At 32.3% G+C, this 19,292-nt stretch overlaps 1 protein-coding gene across 2 annotated transcripts; it reads left to right on the top strand.

Annotated features, from left to right (window-relative positions):
- The first annotated feature begins 2,695 nt into the window (after nt 1–2,695).
- On the top strand, nt 2,696–17,976 carry LOC133196771 (docking protein 5-like). Of its 2 annotated transcripts, XM_061332631.1 has the most exons (8): nt 2,696–2,784; nt 7,085–7,214; nt 7,944–8,163; nt 10,165–10,227; nt 11,038–11,239; nt 13,615–13,763; nt 15,018–15,042; nt 15,694–17,976. In XM_061332631.1, the coding sequence occupies exons 2-7, from the start codon at nt 7,125–7,127 to the stop codon at nt 15,023–15,025; spliced, it is 732 nt and encodes a 243-aa protein (XP_061188615.1). In that variant the 5' UTR covers nt 2,696–2,784; nt 7,085–7,124; the 3' UTR covers nt 15,026–15,042; nt 15,694–17,976. The 2 variants fall into 2 exon arrangements, with proteins under 2 accessions (XP_061188615.1, XP_061188614.1); XM_061332630.1 differs by lacking the exon at nt 15,018–15,042.
- Nucleotides 17,977–19,292: the final 1,316 nt, after the last annotated feature.

Below are 19,292 nucleotides of genomic sequence, written 5' to 3'. Positions count from 1 at the left end.
CTTTTTCTCAAGAACCACTGGACCAATTTTAACCAAACTTAATACAAAGCATCCTTGGGTGAAGGGGAGTTTAAATTGTTAAAATGAAGGGCCAAGTCCCCTTCAAAGGGGAGATAATCAAGGAAAGACAAAAGGTGGGTTCATTTAAAAATTTTCTTCTCAAGAACCACTGGGACAGAAAAGATGAAACTTATGTGGAAGCATCCTGGGGTAGTGTAGATTCTCAATTGTTAAAATCATGACCCCTGGGGGTAGGGCAGGGCCACAATAGGGAATCCAAGTTTTACATTGAAATATGTAGTAAAAATCTTTAAAAAATCTTCTTCTGAAGAACCACTGGGCCAGAGAAGTTGAAACTTATGTAGAAGCATCCTGGGGTAGTGTAGATTCTAATTGTTTAAATCATGACCCCTGGGGGTATGGCGGGGCCACAATAAGTACTGCAAGGTGGAGGGGGGACAGGTGAAAAACTGCAAGGCCAAAGTTATTCAGGTGAGCGTTGTGGCCCATGGGCCTCTTGTACATTGAAATAAATAGGAAAAATCTTCTCAAGAAGCATTGGACAAGAAGAGATGAAATTTGTTGAAGCTTCCTTAGGTAGTGTAGATTTTAAATTATTCAAATCATGCCCCCTGTGGGTAGGGTGGGCCTACAATAGGGCATTAAAGTTTTACATTGAAATATATAGGAAAAATCTTCTCAAGAACCACTGGACAAGATAATATGAAATTTAGGAGAAAGCTTTCTGATGTAGTGTAGATTTTAAATAACAAAATTTTACATAGGAATACACGTATATTGGGTAAAAATCTGATACAGAACAGAAGGGCGAAAGTGACTCAGGTGAGCATTGTGGCCTCTGGACCTCTTGTTTTTATTATGAGAAAAATTAAAAGTAAATAAAGAATTTACACCTCTTTAAACAGTTAAAGGACAGGGTCGGGATTGGAATATCATTATATACGTGGCGTAGTTACAAACTTGATAAAAGAGTCAGAGGTTTAACCAAGTAAATGTGACTTCCAATTCAATTGTCGACAATCGAAGGCGGATCCAGCGCAACACCATGCACCCCCTTCTTTGATTTTTTTTTTTACATGTATATAGAACTGATATATCCATTATCCTAAAATCAAGGAAAAAACGCCTCTTATTTGTAAGATTTCTCAGCTTCCGGGGACGAAGCCTCCGAATCCACACCAGGGCTTTGCCCTGGAACCAGTGGGGACTTCAATGCAGCCTCCAGAACCCCCTCCTTGCCTTCTACTGCACCCCCCCCCCGTTATGAAATTCATGGATCCGCCGCTGACAATTCCCTCACCCCTATTAAAATTGGACAATGACAAAACTCCGACAAAGAAGTAGGACACAGTAGGGGAATTGTTTTTTTCAGTTTAACTAGTTGCGAAGACATTTGACAAAGGGAAAAAGGATATTTCATATAATTTTCCTACATTTTCGGAATGGATTTACTGTTATGACCAAAACAGTGGCGCCACAAAGATCTCCCAGCCCCCTTTGACTATATAAGTCTTTGTCATGCACCCACAGAATACTTTTGTCTCAAGTCAATTTAACAAACTTCATGGTCAGTCATCACGATATGCATTTGTATGATACATATTTTCCATTTTAGCTTGAGATGGTAAAGCACTTTATTCAGGGCCATCGCTGGTGAAGGATCTCAGAGCCACATATATATATATATATATATAGAGAGAGAGAGAGAGAGAGAGAGAGAGAGAGAGAGAGAGAGGTTATAAATGGTACCATTTTGATGGGTTCTGATGCATTTCTAAAGTCATTTTTTCAAATTAACAAAATAAAGCAGCATTACTATAAACACAAAAATAATTTTTTAAAAAATTGCTTTGTTTCAAACACTATAGATTTTCGATTGTTTTTTTTTAAGGGGGTGCGATCGTACCCACCCACCCCCTTCCGACGGTCTTTTTATTTTTATTTAATCTAGCCTGTTGTTAAGTCAGTACGAAGTCAAATATGCTAAAAGAGATATCCGAGCAAATTCTGTATATCTTTGGAAGACGAAATTGAAAACATTAGTATACCGGAATATATACTTCATTTATTTGTCGGTATTGGTATTTTTTTTAAATTTTCTGGAAAGAACTGCATGTGAAATTAATTATGACTGTTTGGCTCGTTATGAAAAAAGGGGGTGACATGATAGGATGATAGTTATACACTTCTGGACTAGAATTTATATTTTTCTTCCTTTTAGAAGGGGGCAGCATGTTAAATTTATTCTCTTTCTGACTATACGTCCCGTTTGAACATCACAATAACGGAAAATTTCCTTATTCTACGGTACATGTACAGTGTATCCTTAGAGTAAAAAAAAGTTTAAACTGGTTGGTATCCTATCTGTGAATTCTTAATGAAAATAATTACTGTCGGATTTTTAAAAAAAAAAACTGTAGGCCTAACGTTACATAAATGATATGAATTTGATCATAGTTGGACGATGCATAAATAATCATGTCTCTGAACTTATTTATCCACTCTTTCATTCGTTAAAAAACGTTAGTCATGTCTTTTATTTACATGCCTTTAGCTTATTCAAACAAAATATTCTGCATTCAAGTGGTACAGGAAATATTTCAGCAATGAGTTCACTGTGTTAATTTAAAAATTGGATCGGGTTCGTTATACCGTAAAAGATATCCGGTGGGCAAACCCAAAAACTCAAGTCTCAAGAAAACAAAAATAACAAGAGAATGAAAAACGACACCGCAAAGTACACCTTGAAAACTTTGATGTAAGGTAAGAGTTCATTCTCTTCTACCACACACTTTTGAATGTGTCGCTGGGCTAGATTATTTTCAATTAAATGGGCATAACACATTTTTTCTTGCACCATAGGTACTAATTTTTTTTTTATTTAGGCCTAATAAGTTACAAATAAAGTCATTAAAGTCCTATATAACCCCAACTTATATTTATAAAAAGGGAGTAGAGTTTTTTGTTGGACCTTATATGCAACTTATCGATAAAAATTCAGGTGCCTCAAGTTCTACCATCATGTTCACAACTGCATCCAGCATCTTTAATGAGTCCATTCAATATAATTGGATTCCTTTGCTAACATACACAGTATTTATCTAACTGTAAGCTTTAAGGAGCACCTAGTGCCAGTTTATGTTTAATAAATACAGGTATAATACCTGTATTTATTAAACATAAACTGGCATTAGGTGCTCCCACAGGTATGATACTAAAACACCAACATTTTAAAATATTTTAAATTAATTGCTAGAGTTGTATATATTTCTGTTCACTGCATCCTCATAGTGTTTGGGGCCCTGAGTCAACATGGTGCTGTTAGACCCCTGACAAATTTCATTCAGTTTTATTCAGGCTTGCTTCTCTCATTGTGAAACACCAATCAAATTGAAGTATACATATAATGTAAACAGGTTGAGAAGGGAATCAGGTGACACCTAAAATGCATGTGTTACACATTGGTTATCACCAAAAAACCAGCAGTTTGATCGGTTGAGAGGTAAGAAAAACAATCAATATTTGTAATTTTTCCGAAAGACGTCGCTGCAGTCAGCCTGTAAGATATCGAATGAAATTTGTCAGTGGTCCAACCAGCAACATGTTGACTAAGAACCCCTGACATGTAATCTAATTAAAATTAGATGTTCTGAATCCGCTACCGCTTCTCAAAATCTAGCAACATCCCATTTGGGGTCACGTTAGAGCAACCTTTTGATTAGAAATAAACTTGAACATTTTGGCCAATCAGATTTGAGCTTCCCTGTACGATTCTAAAATTAGTTCCACAGCTACATCTTAACATTAGTGATGCTCAGTAGTCTGTCTTATGTTGAATTCAAGTAATTTTGGTATAAATTAAATGTATAGTCCTCCAATCTAGCATTCTTACCTGAAGTAACTCAAATGAAAATGCACAAACTATACAAGTCATCCCGCACGTCACATTCATACATAGCATGGCCTTTGCCATGCATGTTTTGTTTACTACGAAACTCCTTGGGCGTTTAGGTTTAGCACTGAAAAAAGAAATGCATCCGAACCATAAGCCAAGATTTTGGAGGCAGCAATTTCATTGGCTAATCAAAAGGTCGCTCTGATGTGACTCCGAATGGGATGTTGTTAGATCTTTGAGATTCGGAACATCTAATTTTAATTAGATTGCCTGACGTGAGGATTTGTTCGCGGTGTAATAATTCCGGCAGGTAACTTGAAGAAATATGATCTATATCAATATATACATTTTCAGACAGATTTGTGTTTTTAAAATAAAGAACTGTTACAATTTTTTTAGCAAACTGTACATTGCATTCAGTAGTGCATACTCCATGGCAGAACATATAACAAGTTTTCATTTTAATCCATATAGCATATTCCACATAACTATACTATTTATTGTTTATAATGTAGTGTTATACAGGTTTCCAAGTGAAACATGAATTACATTGAATAATATTAAGGAGATGGTTTCTGCATTGATTTCCTAAAAAAAAAAAAAAGAAGATTAGGCACATACAGTGTATTAATAATATTTTTATGGGGGCCGGGTTGGGGTGGGGTGGTGGAAGGGGGCTTCAGAATGCAGAAATAATTGACTAGATACCTATAAAACCTTTGACAAGCAAGGTTCCAACTTTTCATTACTATGTGCCTGAATATTATGTCTGCAAAACAAATAATTATGAAAAATCCCTAATTATTAGGGCTGAATATCGGTTGGAAATCTCCTATTGCAATATATTGCGATATTTGGAACTGTATTGCGATATGTATTGCAATATTTTAAATAAGAGTTTAAATGCTCTTTTCTTATTTTTTTAACCTCCATTTATAGCAGAGTGTATAAAACTTTTATAAATATGTTGTAACAAAAAAAGTTCTATTATTCAATTTTACTACGGTTTGGCAAATAAATGCAACAGAAACCTTTACCGTTTGGTACTGTTTAGCATGATTGAAAACATTGCTTAAATTTCATATTTTACTTCATAAATCTAAAGCCCAATCATTTTGCCGGTATATTGGTACTGGAAAAACATCGGTATACGATATTTTTTGTTAACGAATCGCAATATACTGGAATATCGATATTATTGTGCAGCCCTACTAATTCTTGATGGCAGATACAATAATGAATATTTATAGATAGCAAAATCTTGGTAACTATGTTCTACCATGTGTATTTTCAAATTAATTTTTTGTTGTTGCTAAAACATATTTGTGGGAATTTTACAGTGATACATAGTCAAATATCATGTTAGGTTCATATCTTGCACACTAGGAGGACTAGGAATACTTGCCATTTGATGATCTTGAAAGGGGTGGGTGGGGTGGGGTTATATCATGGCCCCCAAAAGGTCATTGTGACCTCATTTTGGAATTCAATACTAGCTATAGCTAATCAAATTGTTTCCAGGCCAAATCCTTAACATAGTGAAGCATTGGAGCATTAAACAATGAATTTTGCTTTTTTAGCAGTGATTCTTTCAATAGATAACAATAAAGAGAAAGCTCTTTTTGTTTACGTGTAAATCTTTGCATTAATATGTGGAGCTTAAGACATGTTTACAGTAACTTTATTCCATGTTCCATTGTACTTGCAAATGACAAGGTCACAGTTGGTGACTATGAATATGCATAAACAGATATGCATCATGTAGTTCCAAATTTAAGCATGTCATGTAACCTAGCAGTGCACTTTATTAAATGTGTGGTGGAATTTTGACATACAATACAGTCCCATGATGTACTGGTATAGTTGTCACACTATTTATATACTGGTAGTCACTATACAGGTAACTTTTACTGGTTATTCATGCAGTTTCTAGAAGGGGAAAAAAAATCTGTGTTTATCCCCTTTTAAATCCATTTCATTTTTCACCATATATATCAATCTGCTCTTTAATTAAGATACTTTCACTTCTACAGTGTTAATTTCATAATTTTTGTCATCCCACAAAAAGACAAGAAATATATAATTTGATACAATAAAAAAAATATGAGAAGAATAAAGGTAAAACTAATAAAGCAGTTTATAATGTAACTCAATTGTTCATTCACAATCACTCCTTTGTAATCGTGTAGTGCCTATAATAGTCCTTGAGAGTGTAGAGTACATGTCCTTATACATACACTTATAAGCACAGGTACTTACATACACAGGTGAAATCTTCAACTTGAATAAAATGTGTGTGATATAAAGTAAAAAAAAAATGAAAATAGTCTCATATACGGGGAGTTTTCTGAAGAGAAAATGTCGACATATTAATTGAAACTTAAGGTAATGTGATGTTTTGGAAGTACAGTCAAACCTTGTTATCTCAAACTCAATGGAAGCAAGGAAAAACTTGGAGATAACCGAGGATTCAAGATAACTGGGGTAAAATACTTAAAGAATAAGGGGTTGGGACTTCCAAATCACTTCGACATATCCATGGTATTCGAGATATCAGTGTTCGAGATATTACTGAAGTTCAACTGTATTTCATAATGATGGAGTATGATAGCTGGCATTTACAATATCAGTGTCACGTGAAACACAATCTCATGTTTATGTGTTGTGTTCAATATAATTTTGTATTAAAGTAATTATTGTTACATTAGAAAATTGACATGTGATTGCTTTAAAACTTACAAGTAACATGCTAATGATCAAGTTCTGTCATGTGAAAAAAATCACAGCCTTTGACTGACAATTAGGAAATTCATGTGCTATAGTATCATCTGTTTATATGTTTTATACATATATATCATATATGTGTACATGTAGTGTCATTGAGATGACATTTTTGTTTATTTATGTACATGTATATGGGTGAGTGATGCTAATATTACTTCAACATTTTCTTGAATGAATAACGGAGTCAAAAACTAATTCTCTTGTTGACAAGCAGCCTAGAGTTGGGGACTTTTAATTGACAATTATCTGGTAATTTCAGTATTGTAAATAATGTTTTGAACAGGATCAACGTCTTCATAATGCACTCGTTATGAATTTTTATTAATTATTAAATTTATTATGAACTTTTCGTGATAATAATTATTATTATTTTTTTTTTATCAGGATGTCTTTTTTGAAGTGCACTTTGTTATAATGTTTGAAGATGAATGGTGGTGATGGTGGTTACCAAGGAGTGGAACAGTCCATTATCTTAAAAGAGGGGGAGGTTCGCATGAAAAGCAAGACCTTTGGGGTGAGTGTATATTATACTTGTGCATACAGACTTACACATGTTAATATATGATTTCACTTAACTGAAAAAAAAAACCTAACTTAATCCCAGCGTTCTTCCTGGATATATGAGCATAATACACTGTAATATGTAAACTTTAATTTAATTTATGTATGATTGTATGTATTATGCTATTCCTTTTGAATTTCTTCCTGGATTTGGATTGAAAAATCAATAGTTAAAAAAGTAAATAATTCCTGCTTCTTGAAGCAGAAGTGAAAAGAAAAGGGCAAAAGGCATTTGTGTTTATCCACATATTAAATGGGAGAACTAGGAAATTTCACAGTGAATGTAATACGTGTATGCCTAAGAGCTATATGTACATTTAAATGTAAGTGCAAACCAGGTATTTCAGTGTTGACAATAACCATTGGTATATTATTGATTGTCATAGTTATTATGCCTAGTTCACTTTTTCAGAATAGTAAAATTTGATAAAAAAGACTCTAAGAAACAAAAAAATTCTTACTATTACATCATGTACATGTTTACAACTTCTTAATAAATTGTTCCCAATTTCACTTCCATGCTTCTTGCATTTAATATACAGTTTGTTTATTATAGCAGCATGATAAAGATTAAGGGGAAATAAGATTTTAAGTGGTGAAAATGAAGGGGGAAAAAGGCATAGAAAAAAAAACATTGGGAACCTAGCTCATGACTATTTTTTTCATACATTCTTTTCATTAGATTTGGAGGAAACGCTATGTTGTTCTGTTTGCCCCTTCCAGTAAAGGTCCAACAAGATTTGTGAAGTATGCAGATGAGAGGGGGTTCCGGGAGGAGAAGCCGCTTTCATTTATTCGCATGCAGGATGTGACAACGGTTGTAAGGTTGTCGTTTAATGAAGATCATGGCATCACAATCTCCCTGGCTGGGGGTGAAGTTCGACAGTTTATATGTAATGATGGTAGGTATCAAATAGTTATAGAGATACATGTAGTATCAAATAGTTATAGAGATAGTATCAAATAGTTATAGAGATAGTATCAAATACCTATAGAGATGCCCATCATATGCATGTCCCTGTGAACAATTTCTTTGCTGGGGGGGGGGATTTGTTGATCTCTTAGTGCATAGCATATCCATGCCATAATTTTGTAATTAGGGCCCGGCAAGGATTTGCGGGTGCCCTATAGTAATCACTCTGTCTGTCTGTCTGTCTGTCCGTCTGTCATTCTTCCGTCCACAAATTTTCTGTTTTTCTTCTAATAACTTTTTTTAGGGTTGACCAATTAAGTTTAAATTTGGTATGTTGGTTGAATAGGCAGTAAGACATATTTTGATGCTAAGTTTGGTTCTCTATGTCATCAGGTTTGGAGCTGGGGTGGTGGGGTATATTCCTTAACTTTATATAAGAGTGAATTGGCAAAGAGAGATAACTGCTGAGAATGTTCCTATTGTAAACTATGAAAGGCTGCAATGAGTCTCTTGGGATTAATTAACTTTCCTCTTGAAGAAAATCCAAAGCATTTATCTTTATCTGCCACATTGAGATTAATTAACACCTCTGTCTGCAAATGAAGTTTGTTTTGAAGTTAAGGTCAATTCTGAATGATGTTTACATTCTCTGAAATGTGGGTTTAAATAATGTTTATACTTTATTTTGTTAAAATACACAATGAGTTATGATTTTATTGAATTCTAAAAACAAGATATAGATAAAGATATTGTTTTTATTATTACTTCCTTTTTTTCTTTTTTTTCTGCCTTATGTAAATTTAAGAATACTAATTATTTTAACAGGTATTCAGATAATAACCTCATTCTATCATTGCTGAAAAAGTTCTTATTGTAAACTTAGAAAAGGTTGAGAGAGCAGTATAATTAATCCCATGGGTTTGATTATCTTGCTGGTTTGCAGAATATTTTAGAGGGTTATCTTTCTGTCACCTTAAGATTAATTAACACCTTAAGTTTGTCTGCAACTGATATTTGTTTTGAAGTTAAGGTCAAGCCTGGGTGATATTTGCATTCACTGAAGGCTGGCATTTTAGAAAACACATGCTTCATTCATTTTTAAATATACATTTAATTGAGTTATTATAGATATGATGTTTTTTACTGCCTTATGTAAATACAAGGATACTATTTACAGATTGTTGGATATTTAGCAGTTGCTGTTGCTTATTCTTTATATATTTTAAATTTTTTGGAATCAAGTAAAATTCTCATCCCCTAATCTGCACCCTATTTCTACCCCTCGGCGGGGCCCTTGCTGACTGGTCAGATTTCTAGTTGAGAACAGAAGTTGAAACATATCACACACAAAAGGTTCTCAGTGACCTTGTTAAAGTCCTATGAGGAGAAGTAAAATTTTCTCTCAGATCATGAAGGGTAATGGCTTTGTTGCTTGGAAACACAAGAGGTTAATGCTGAACCCAAAAAGTTTCTTAATTAATGTATGGCTTGTATCAGTAATAAACTTGTCTATGATTATTTAAAAAAAAAACTACAACAGATGTAAGTACATGTACTGGTACATATTATGAAGCTTTATGTTTGACCTTAATGGCTTATGGTTTGCCATGAGCCAGGGTCATTTTGACAAGGTCATAAGCAGGAAAATATGAAATTAACATGTTAATAAGCTTTATGTACATGTTTTAGGCATTTTTTGTATTGGTCCATCTATAGACAGTAGCAGGTTGAATACAGACAGAGACACTTTATAGAATTAATTTGTTCTCAAAATGGCAAACAGGAGGAAAAAGATTTTTTAACATGTTTCAAAGAAAGGTTTTCTTTCTTGGGCATTTTTTTTTTTTTATATTCATGTGAAATGTATAATTATTGTAGATTAAACAGACCAAACAAAGTGTTTCAAAAAAAAGAAAGAAAGAAAGAAAAAACATTAGTGCTATCAAATTAAAGCATTTTATACCTGTAAAATGTCATCATTAATTTTTAGATGCAGATGACTGGCTTCAAAAATTGCAGGCAGAGGCTGGTAAAAGTGATACTCTTCCAGTGGGTAAGTTTCAGTGATGATTGAATAAGACAAACCGTTTGAAACGTGATTTCATAAGTTTTAATTACCATTTTTAAGTCAGAAGTTTTTCTTACATTGACAAGACATATTAGGTGTACATTCATTTGCATTTTTGAAATTTCAGTTTGTGTGTTTACTGTTAAATTGTCCATGTTCATATGATTAAGAAAAGAAAAAAAGAAAATTGGGACACCATTTAAGTAAACAATGCCTGGCACATCATTGCATGATGTTGATTTATTTTGAGTATTTGATTTTTAAATAAATTTGATTTAATTCATTAGTTAATTGAACAAGACATTTTTGACCATATTAATATAGCCCTATTTCTGTAACTAAGGATGAGCCCTATCATACTTTGTTCTTTTTAAATAAGGCAATTCCAACTTTTTTCTATGTTTAGCGTCCACATGTGCCTTGGTTTTTGACACCCCAAATCAGAAAAAAAAACAAAATCAGGAGCCTTAAAATTGATTATTCTGGTCAAAATCTTTAAAATTCTTTTAATTATATCAATTTCTGTAAGTATTTGTCTACAGTATATCATATTAGGCTTATTTTAAGCATTTAATACCTTGATTGTGCTAAAGAATAGATTTTTCTTCGAGAAAAATTAGATTTACGAAATCAAATGCTGTGAATGACATCATTTTTAAGACTATAAAGCCTGTGTTTTATTTTTTGGCCTGTGTGGTTTTTTTGCGATTAGGTAGGTAGGTTTTTGAAAGATGGGTGGACTCTAAACAGAGAAAAAACTTGGAATGGCCTTATGATGCAATGATCTGATTTCAGGAATGTTTCGAGCTTACCTAATACCAAACATTTTTCTAAATTATGATGGAGAATGTATAATGGAAGTGACAGCTGAAAGGGTTAATGTTTATGAGGATATTTCAAAATTGAGAAGGTGGGTCAGTATGAAGATTTCCTGCATCAGAAGGTACACGGCCAACCCAGAGAAACGGGACAACAACCTCCTTATAGAAAATGGCCGGTAAGATTTCCTTTAGAGGTTGCCTTGGCTTCAGTCTACGAAAACCATTGTTTACATTTTACACTTCCAGCATCATCCCTTCAGATGGTGATTAGTAATTATATAAGGCCAAGATAAATAAATTTTCCTATTCCAGCCCGAGAAAAAATAGGGTAGGTAGGTAGGCAAAACATTTTATTTTATTTTAACATTTTATTTGTTAAAATTCAAGAGTTCCTTTCTTTTTCCCAAAAGGGAGGCTTACTGATGGCATTTGTTTTTAATGTGTATAGGATATGCATTTTCTCAAACACCACAGTGGTCAAGATTAGGATTTCTAATAGTGAAGATGGAACCATTTACTTCCGGAAAAATATCAGCGAATAAATTTTTCAGGGTCGGCTCATATATTTTAGGGTCGGTTGGGGAACCAGAAACACACAATTTATTTATCTAGGCCTAATGTAATGGAGCATGTTTGAAAGATGTGTAGTTGTCCTGTAATGACATTATTCGGAATGTGTCTGTAAAACCTGTTCCTCCTTTTAAGATGTGTGAATGAGGTGGTCAGTAAAATTATTGCCACTGCCACTGTCCTGGTAAAATCTGTTTCTATTTTAAGAACTGGTTGCACTCTTTTGAACTAAAAAGAATTTGTGGGCTTATGGAATTTTTTTAAGGCTAGCTTAAGCATGTGAATAGTACAACTTGCAAAAATGTAAGTTTAAGACATACAAGGCAAGCTTTACTGTATGTACCCATGAAAAAAAACATCTATGATTAATTGCAAAATGCAACTTCATTTTCTATATAAATTTTCATGTATATTGCCATCATGCAGGGTTAAATTATTGAAAAAAGATCCAAATCCTTAATAATTCTCATTATAATGTTTCATAATATATCAATAATTTAAATGCTGAGAGTTATATTCTATTGCAGAAAAAAATTAGGTCTGAATGGTATAGGACACATCTGATATTTGGCCCAAGTTCGATTCATACTGGACATGATTTACTTTCACAGCGAAATAATTAATAATGTTCATTTCATGGACTTAATTTTTTTCTTCATTATTGAATGAAATTTGAACATTGAATAATTAAGATAAATGTTATGATAATGGAGTACAAATGAAATCATTCAATCAAAATAAGTTTCTCTTCAAACACCATCTTTCATTAAAGACAGGAGTAAACACAGGAGCAGTAGCAATTGTTTGGAGTTTGTTATACAGAAGCTGACTCGTGAAAGGTAGCAAGCCCTCACCATTCTGAGTGCACCTTAGTTGTTTATAAAACTTGTGAACTTTAAACTTCCTCAAAGAGGAACAGATTTCAACCATTATTTTTACACCAAGATAAGATTTAAAACCTCTGTGTCTTTGCCCCCCCCCCTTTCACTGAAAGTTAGGGATATTAATTTTGGTCTAACTGTTCATCCATCCATCTGTCTGTCTGTCATTCTGTCTTTGTGTAACACTTTTGTTTCCAGATGATATCTCAAAAAACCTTTGAGCTTTTGCAATGAAATTTTATACTGCAACTCTCCATGGCCTAAAGAAGACCGCTATTGATTTTGAGGTCAAAAGGTATTAGGTCGAGGTCATAAATTCATAACATTCTGTTTGTGTGTAACACTTATTTCCGGATGATATCTTTAAAAGCCTTTGAGCTTTTACAATGAAATTTTATATCACAGCTCTTATGGCCTAAAAAAAAGCCCATATTGATTTTGAGGTCAAAAAGTCAAAGGTCAAGGTTAGAAATAGATATTGCATATGTAGTTTTCAAATAATAATTTTAGACTTTTGCAATGAAACTTTAGGTCATGAATTTCTTTAACTTTAAAAAAAAGACTTCTATTAACTTTGAGGCCAAAAGCTGAAAGGTCAAGGTTGACTTTTTTCTCTTTCTCTATCTGCATAATTTTTCCATTTCTTCCACCCTCATCTTTTATCATAAAGTAGAGGACACGAAGTCTCTGAATTAGCTTGTTTTTTTTCCTTTTATTATTTCTATATGATGTTTTTGTTAATTTAATAATTGGCAAACATTCTTTAATGTATGTAGGGTAGATATTCAACTAGTCTGTGAAATTTCCATCTGCTTGCAGACCTGATGCTGATAAGGTTTTAAAGAATTTTCAGTAATTTCAATGTTGATTTGAAAAAGTGCATAACGGGGCTGGCAAAAAAAAAAAAAAAAAAAAAAAAATGTACACTGATTCAAGTTTACCCATTTCTGAGTGACAGCTAGCAAAGAAGAATGAGAAATATGTCATGGCCCATAGGTCTCTCATGTACATGCACATCCAAAAGCATTTTTAGGTACTGGTACAGTGTTTTATTTGAATGGAAAAACTCAGTTTTAAAATACAGTGTATTGCTTTTTTAGTTCACAAGAAGAGGTTGGAGAATGCTTATTGCTGTTCAAGTCATACCAGTCAGAAGATATATATAAACGTCTGGATCAAAGTGCCAGAAGACTCCGTGGAAGTGTGGCATCTGGACACTCACAGAGCAGCAATGGAAGCTTTAATCCACGTGAGTTTATCCACATAAACACAGCCATTATTTCCATCTAATTTTTCAAATTTTTTGGCTGATTTATAGCAATCTTTTCTTCAGAACTAGATTTTAAATGACAATTTTTATGAAAATCTTTGTGCTTATAACAACAAGCCTGCTTCTACACTATCAGTTTCAAAAAGGTTGAACTACATTATAGAAATGCCAAGTATGAATATTATTCTAAAATTTTATCTGTTTATGATTTATCTTACAATGTATATAATTTCACCTCTGTGGACTTCATGATTCTTCAGAGCAATAATTTCATTGAAAATATGAATTTATGACTTAGCAGTTATGCCTTTCTGTATACATTTCATCTTGCATGCATTTTTTTAATGATGTCTCTCTTTCTAATTTTTATGTCTTCTATTTTGACCTGTCAGTCTGTCTGTATCACTGTCCGGTAGCAATTTTTATCCTCCACAACAGAATCCCACGGTTGGGATGGGGGTATATATATGTAAATGTATTTCTCTGTTGATCTTATTACTTCACAATTAACTTTGTAAGAAAAAAAAAGTACCAGTAGCTAGTAAGGATTGGAACTGTTACAGGAAAGGAGAAAATAAGAAATCGAACCCGGGACTCCTGCATCACTAGTCAGGTGCTCTACCAACTGAGTTATCCAGGCTGATATCTACAGCCCAATCCTTACATATCCTGGTCATGGCACCAAATTATGTAACAGGAAAGGGGGAAAATGTATGGCTGGACTGAGCATCGAACCCGGGACTCCCGCATCACTGGTCAGGTGCTATAACCACTAATCTATCCAGGCCAATATCCACAGCCCAAATCATTACAGAACTAAAGCATGCATCTCCTGGACATTCAATGAATAATGATTAAAATTAAAATTTGTTAGATCCTCAACACATATAATATTGATCAACTTTAGTTGCAAAGAAAAACATTATTGTCTAGGTCATCATTTTATTTATGATGTTGATATTGTAGAAGCACTAAGTTAGCATGACGGTTACATGGCCAGTGTCTTGATATGAAAAAATGGTCAAGTGCAGAGGTCAAGGTCACATATTCATGTCAAGATAATGATTACTCAAAGGTCAAAGGATTAAGGGGTACAGTTATTTCCAGTGCTATATGTGCCCCATAGTTGACAGAGATTCAGTCTTTATTTTCATGGATCAAAGGGGGACGAGTTGGAATAAATGTAAGTTAGCATGGTAAGGTGTTTCTCAAGTGCATCTTGTTTTCTTTCAGGTCAATGATTATTGCCATAATTAGGGTAAATATTTTTAAAGTATTGTAATTATTTACATGTAAAACTAAATATGATGAAAATAATTATGATATTGTGGTGTAACAAGCAGTTTATCCATAAAGACTTGATGTTGTAGTAGCTGAACTTGAATTAACCAAATTAATAATAGATTTTAATCAAAATCAAATACTTTTTTTGCATGGCTGCTCTTCATAAACAGATGTTTACAAGAATCTTTAATTGGCAGTAAATACTTTGGTATAAAAATCCAAATTAAAATGTATTTATTTTGAATGCACTGAGATGTAAAACTACATTTATTGAATTATGATTGATTATAGTATTCAAATTTCATTTTTATAACCGTGTAAATTTGCAACATTTGTTAACTTGGGTTTAGTAGGCAGAAAATTTTCATGTTAAAAGGGGGCCATAACTCTTGCCTAGCATAGCAGTATGCATCTTGTCTTTACTCCATTTTGGATGAGACTACAATGTATTTTCTAATTACTTTGGATCCTTAAATATCTGGAAAAAAAAAGAAATATTTATTATTATCTCATAATTTTAAAAGAAAAAAAAAACAAAAAGAAAAAAAAAGAATTCAAAACAGAATTTTGATACTGCTTCAAAACAGACACAAGATTCTTTGTACATGTAAATTTTTTTTTTTAGGGTTTCGAAGATATCAGAGCACCAATACTATGCCAAGATTGAGGGAACGTTCATACACGCAGAATTCACTGTAATCTCCTTCCAACAACCTTTAAGACAGCTTATGACTGAATACCTATGCAGCATTCCCATCAAAATATATTTTATTTTTTATAACCAACAAAACATTCCATGTTAATATGTGATTTTTTTTTCATGCTAATAAATGCTTTATGAATTTGATTTGATACCTGTGATACACAATTTACGATTCTAAAAATATGATGTTTTTGCATGAATTGGGCTCTGTTACCATTACTTTGTTTTATTAAAGGTTATGTTGATGATAAAAAGCAGTAATTGAAAACAGTAACGCCAGGGTATACAGAACATTCAGAACTGATGTAACCTAGATTTTGTTACACATACATGTGCACCTTGCAACATTTTTTTTTTTTTTTTTTTTTTTTTTTTTTGCAAATGGCACTAAATTTGTGTGAGAGTGAAAATGTAGAGTTTTGTGCAATTTTTTAGTCTATGATACTCGTGTGCTTAGCTTCATAAAGCATGAAATTAAAACTGAAGTGTTACGACTTAAACAATCAGTACATGCACATCCATATGAAATAGGAAACCTCATGCCAAATGGAGATACAAGTTGAAGAAATTTTCCTGTGCATTAAATGGTGTTTTACTTTAAAAAAAATACAAAAACAAAACAAACTGAATGCATCTTTTATGATTGAATAGAAATGGCATGTATATGTTCATGTATGCCATACTACTTAGTTATGATAGCGTTTTGCTGTATTTTTTTTTAGTTTTAGCTTTAATTAAATTCTTGTACTAATATTACCGTATATCAGGGTTGTGTTTAAAATGCACCTCTTCATTTAATTGACTGTTACATGTAATTAGCACAGTGGGTTAGATAATATGTACATGTTTTTTAAGTACAATAATATATAACTTTACATTTTTTGTTATGTTTGCCTTTTTGAGATTAAATTTTGAATTACGAAAGAAATTCTTTAAAGTTGATAGTAGCATAATAATTGCTTAATGATATGATATCATTGTATGAGTTCTTTTGGTCATGATAAACTATAATCGCTGATCACACATTTTACATTTCAGACGTATGGAATGAATAAATATGAATGATTAAGTATTGTAGCAGTTTTAGGAATTTATGAAATCTTACCATTTTGCAAAACATTTCTCAAATTTTTATTCCCCCTAAGAGAGATTGAAGAGACATGCAGTGTTGTTAATGTCAAATTGCTGAGATCCACATTTCTGAAATGAATATACATGTACTAGTATTATTATAATTTTTTTTTGCTGGAATTGAACACAGATCGGAATTATATATACATACATGTATGTATTCAACTGCTTTTTTCTTCGTGTATTTTTTATAAATGGATTATACAATGCTATATATGCAAACTTAATGCCTTGTTATTTGACTTCCATGTTTTTGACTGTTTGTCATGGAGATTTGAAGTGATATACACTGTACATATATGTCTATAAACAGATTTAGCTCATATACAACAATGTGGAAATACAAGAAATTTATGCAAGTAAGGCCACTATTTTAAATATGATCTGTTAAAAATGTTTTCTGCATGTTATAATAAGGTTTTTAATATGATCTGTTCAAAATTCTTTCTGCATGTTATAATAAGTTGGTTTTTTTTTTCAGGGTACATTTAATTATTGTTAGAAAATCATGAAATTTAATGCTCCACCCACAAAATTCATTTTATATGTGTCTAGAAAAAAGATTAAGTGAATTCATATATAGTTGTATATTTTTAATACTGGTTTTATTATATTTTTACTATGCACATTTCTGTGACATTCCATATTCTAAGAGAAACGTGTATTTTATTACTATTTGTTTCAGTAAGCACCCCAATTGAATAGAGCACTGGGGGAAAGGAGGGATCTAAAATATTTTATATTAATACAAGTGTACTAACTACTTGACGTTACTACCTGTCTTACATAGATTTCTATACATGAGCAAACTGAAGATTATAGTATATGGAATAAATTTCTTTCTTTCAAACTTTTAAATAATAATTTTACATGTAAATTTTTGTGATTTATATTTTTGAGAATTGTAGGGAATGGATGTTTATTGGAATAAATATGGTATTTGTTCGTATAATTAATCTTGCTTGATATCATCTTTGCCTGTATTTATAACATGTATAAAAATTTTGTATGTGAGATTAAAGCCATATTACAATGTATTGTTGAATTTTACAGTATATTAAAGTTCAAAAGTTTGCTTTAAATTTGTAGTTTATATCTTGGACATTTCTTATGAATGTAAATATCAGTTTTCAAAACTTTAATTACCTTTAGATACTTATAATTTTACAAATGCATTCGGGAAAAAAACTCATAATGATGAAAAAAAACTTTCCATTGTGATTGCAAGACTTTCTTCAACTTGGCAAGAAATCCAGACTTGTTTTACCAAGGCTTGGTCATATGTATTGTTAAATTACCATGGGCATTTTCATTTCATTAACCCTTGTTGTAAGATGCCTTTTGCTTGATATCAAAGACCTAAAAAAAAAAAAACACACACACAACAACAACAACAAATAAACTCAAAAGCTAATTCAAGGAATTTATGTCCCCACTCAGTGGTTGGAAGACCTAAAAATGCAGATGGAGAAAGAATGATTGATCCTGACTTTTCATATTTTGGCCTCAAAATCAATAAGGGTCTTTCCTAAGTTATCATCTTAGAGACTTAAATTTTAAAGCTAAATTAAAGCTTAAAGAAAAAAAGAGAACTTGGAGTCTAACTTTGACTCTATATAAATTTTTGAACTCGATATTTTGGCATGTAAATCTAAAGAGGGGGGGGGGGGGCTTTTTAATAATAAAGAGTTAGGACATAAAATTTCATTTCATAAGCTTGAAGAAAACTGAAGTTATATGGAAAAAATGCAATATGAATTTTTTTTTTACCATGACCTTTTAACCTCAAAAAAGATTTCTGTTTGAATTCTTATAGGTAGTTGATATAAAATATTGCAAAAGCTCAAGGAGAACTAATCATCTGAAAACCATATTAAGCAATATATAAATTTTGACCTTTGACCTCAAATTCAATAGATTTATCTGGAGTTATTATAAAAAAAATTGCATTTGCTCTTTGAGAAATTATTGAATGGAAACAAAGTATTGGTCATTTGTCAATGTTTCTACATTGTCAAAGTTTCCACTTTTACAGTTTTGACACTGGGAAGACAAAAAATATCCAATCTTGTAAATATGCAAGGATCAACTGATACAAGCAATATCTAAGGAGAATTATCTAAATGAAAGCAGTCTTTTTTTTTTTAGCTCACTTGAGCCAAAGGCTCAAGTGAGCTTTTCTGATCGAAATTTGCCCATTGTCTGTCGTTGTTGTAAACTTTTCACATTTTCATTTTCTTCTCAAGAACCACTGAGCCAATTTCAACCAAACTTGCCACAAAGTATTCTTGGATAAAGGGGATTCAAGTTTGTTCAAATGAAGGGCCACGTCTTCTTCCAAGGGGAGATAATTATGAATTCATGAAAAATTAATGGTATCATTTAAAACT

Source organism: Saccostrea echinata, unplaced genomic scaffold (assembly GCF_033153115.1).
Source record: "Saccostrea echinata isolate AGI-Se365-2 ecotype Australia unplaced genomic scaffold, CSIRO_AGI_Sech_v1 ptg000030l, whole genome shotgun sequence".
Taxonomy (NCBI): domain Eukaryota; kingdom Metazoa; phylum Mollusca; class Bivalvia; order Ostreida; family Ostreidae; genus Saccostrea; species Saccostrea echinata.
This window is presented reverse-complemented; position numbering and strand designations above follow the sequence as displayed.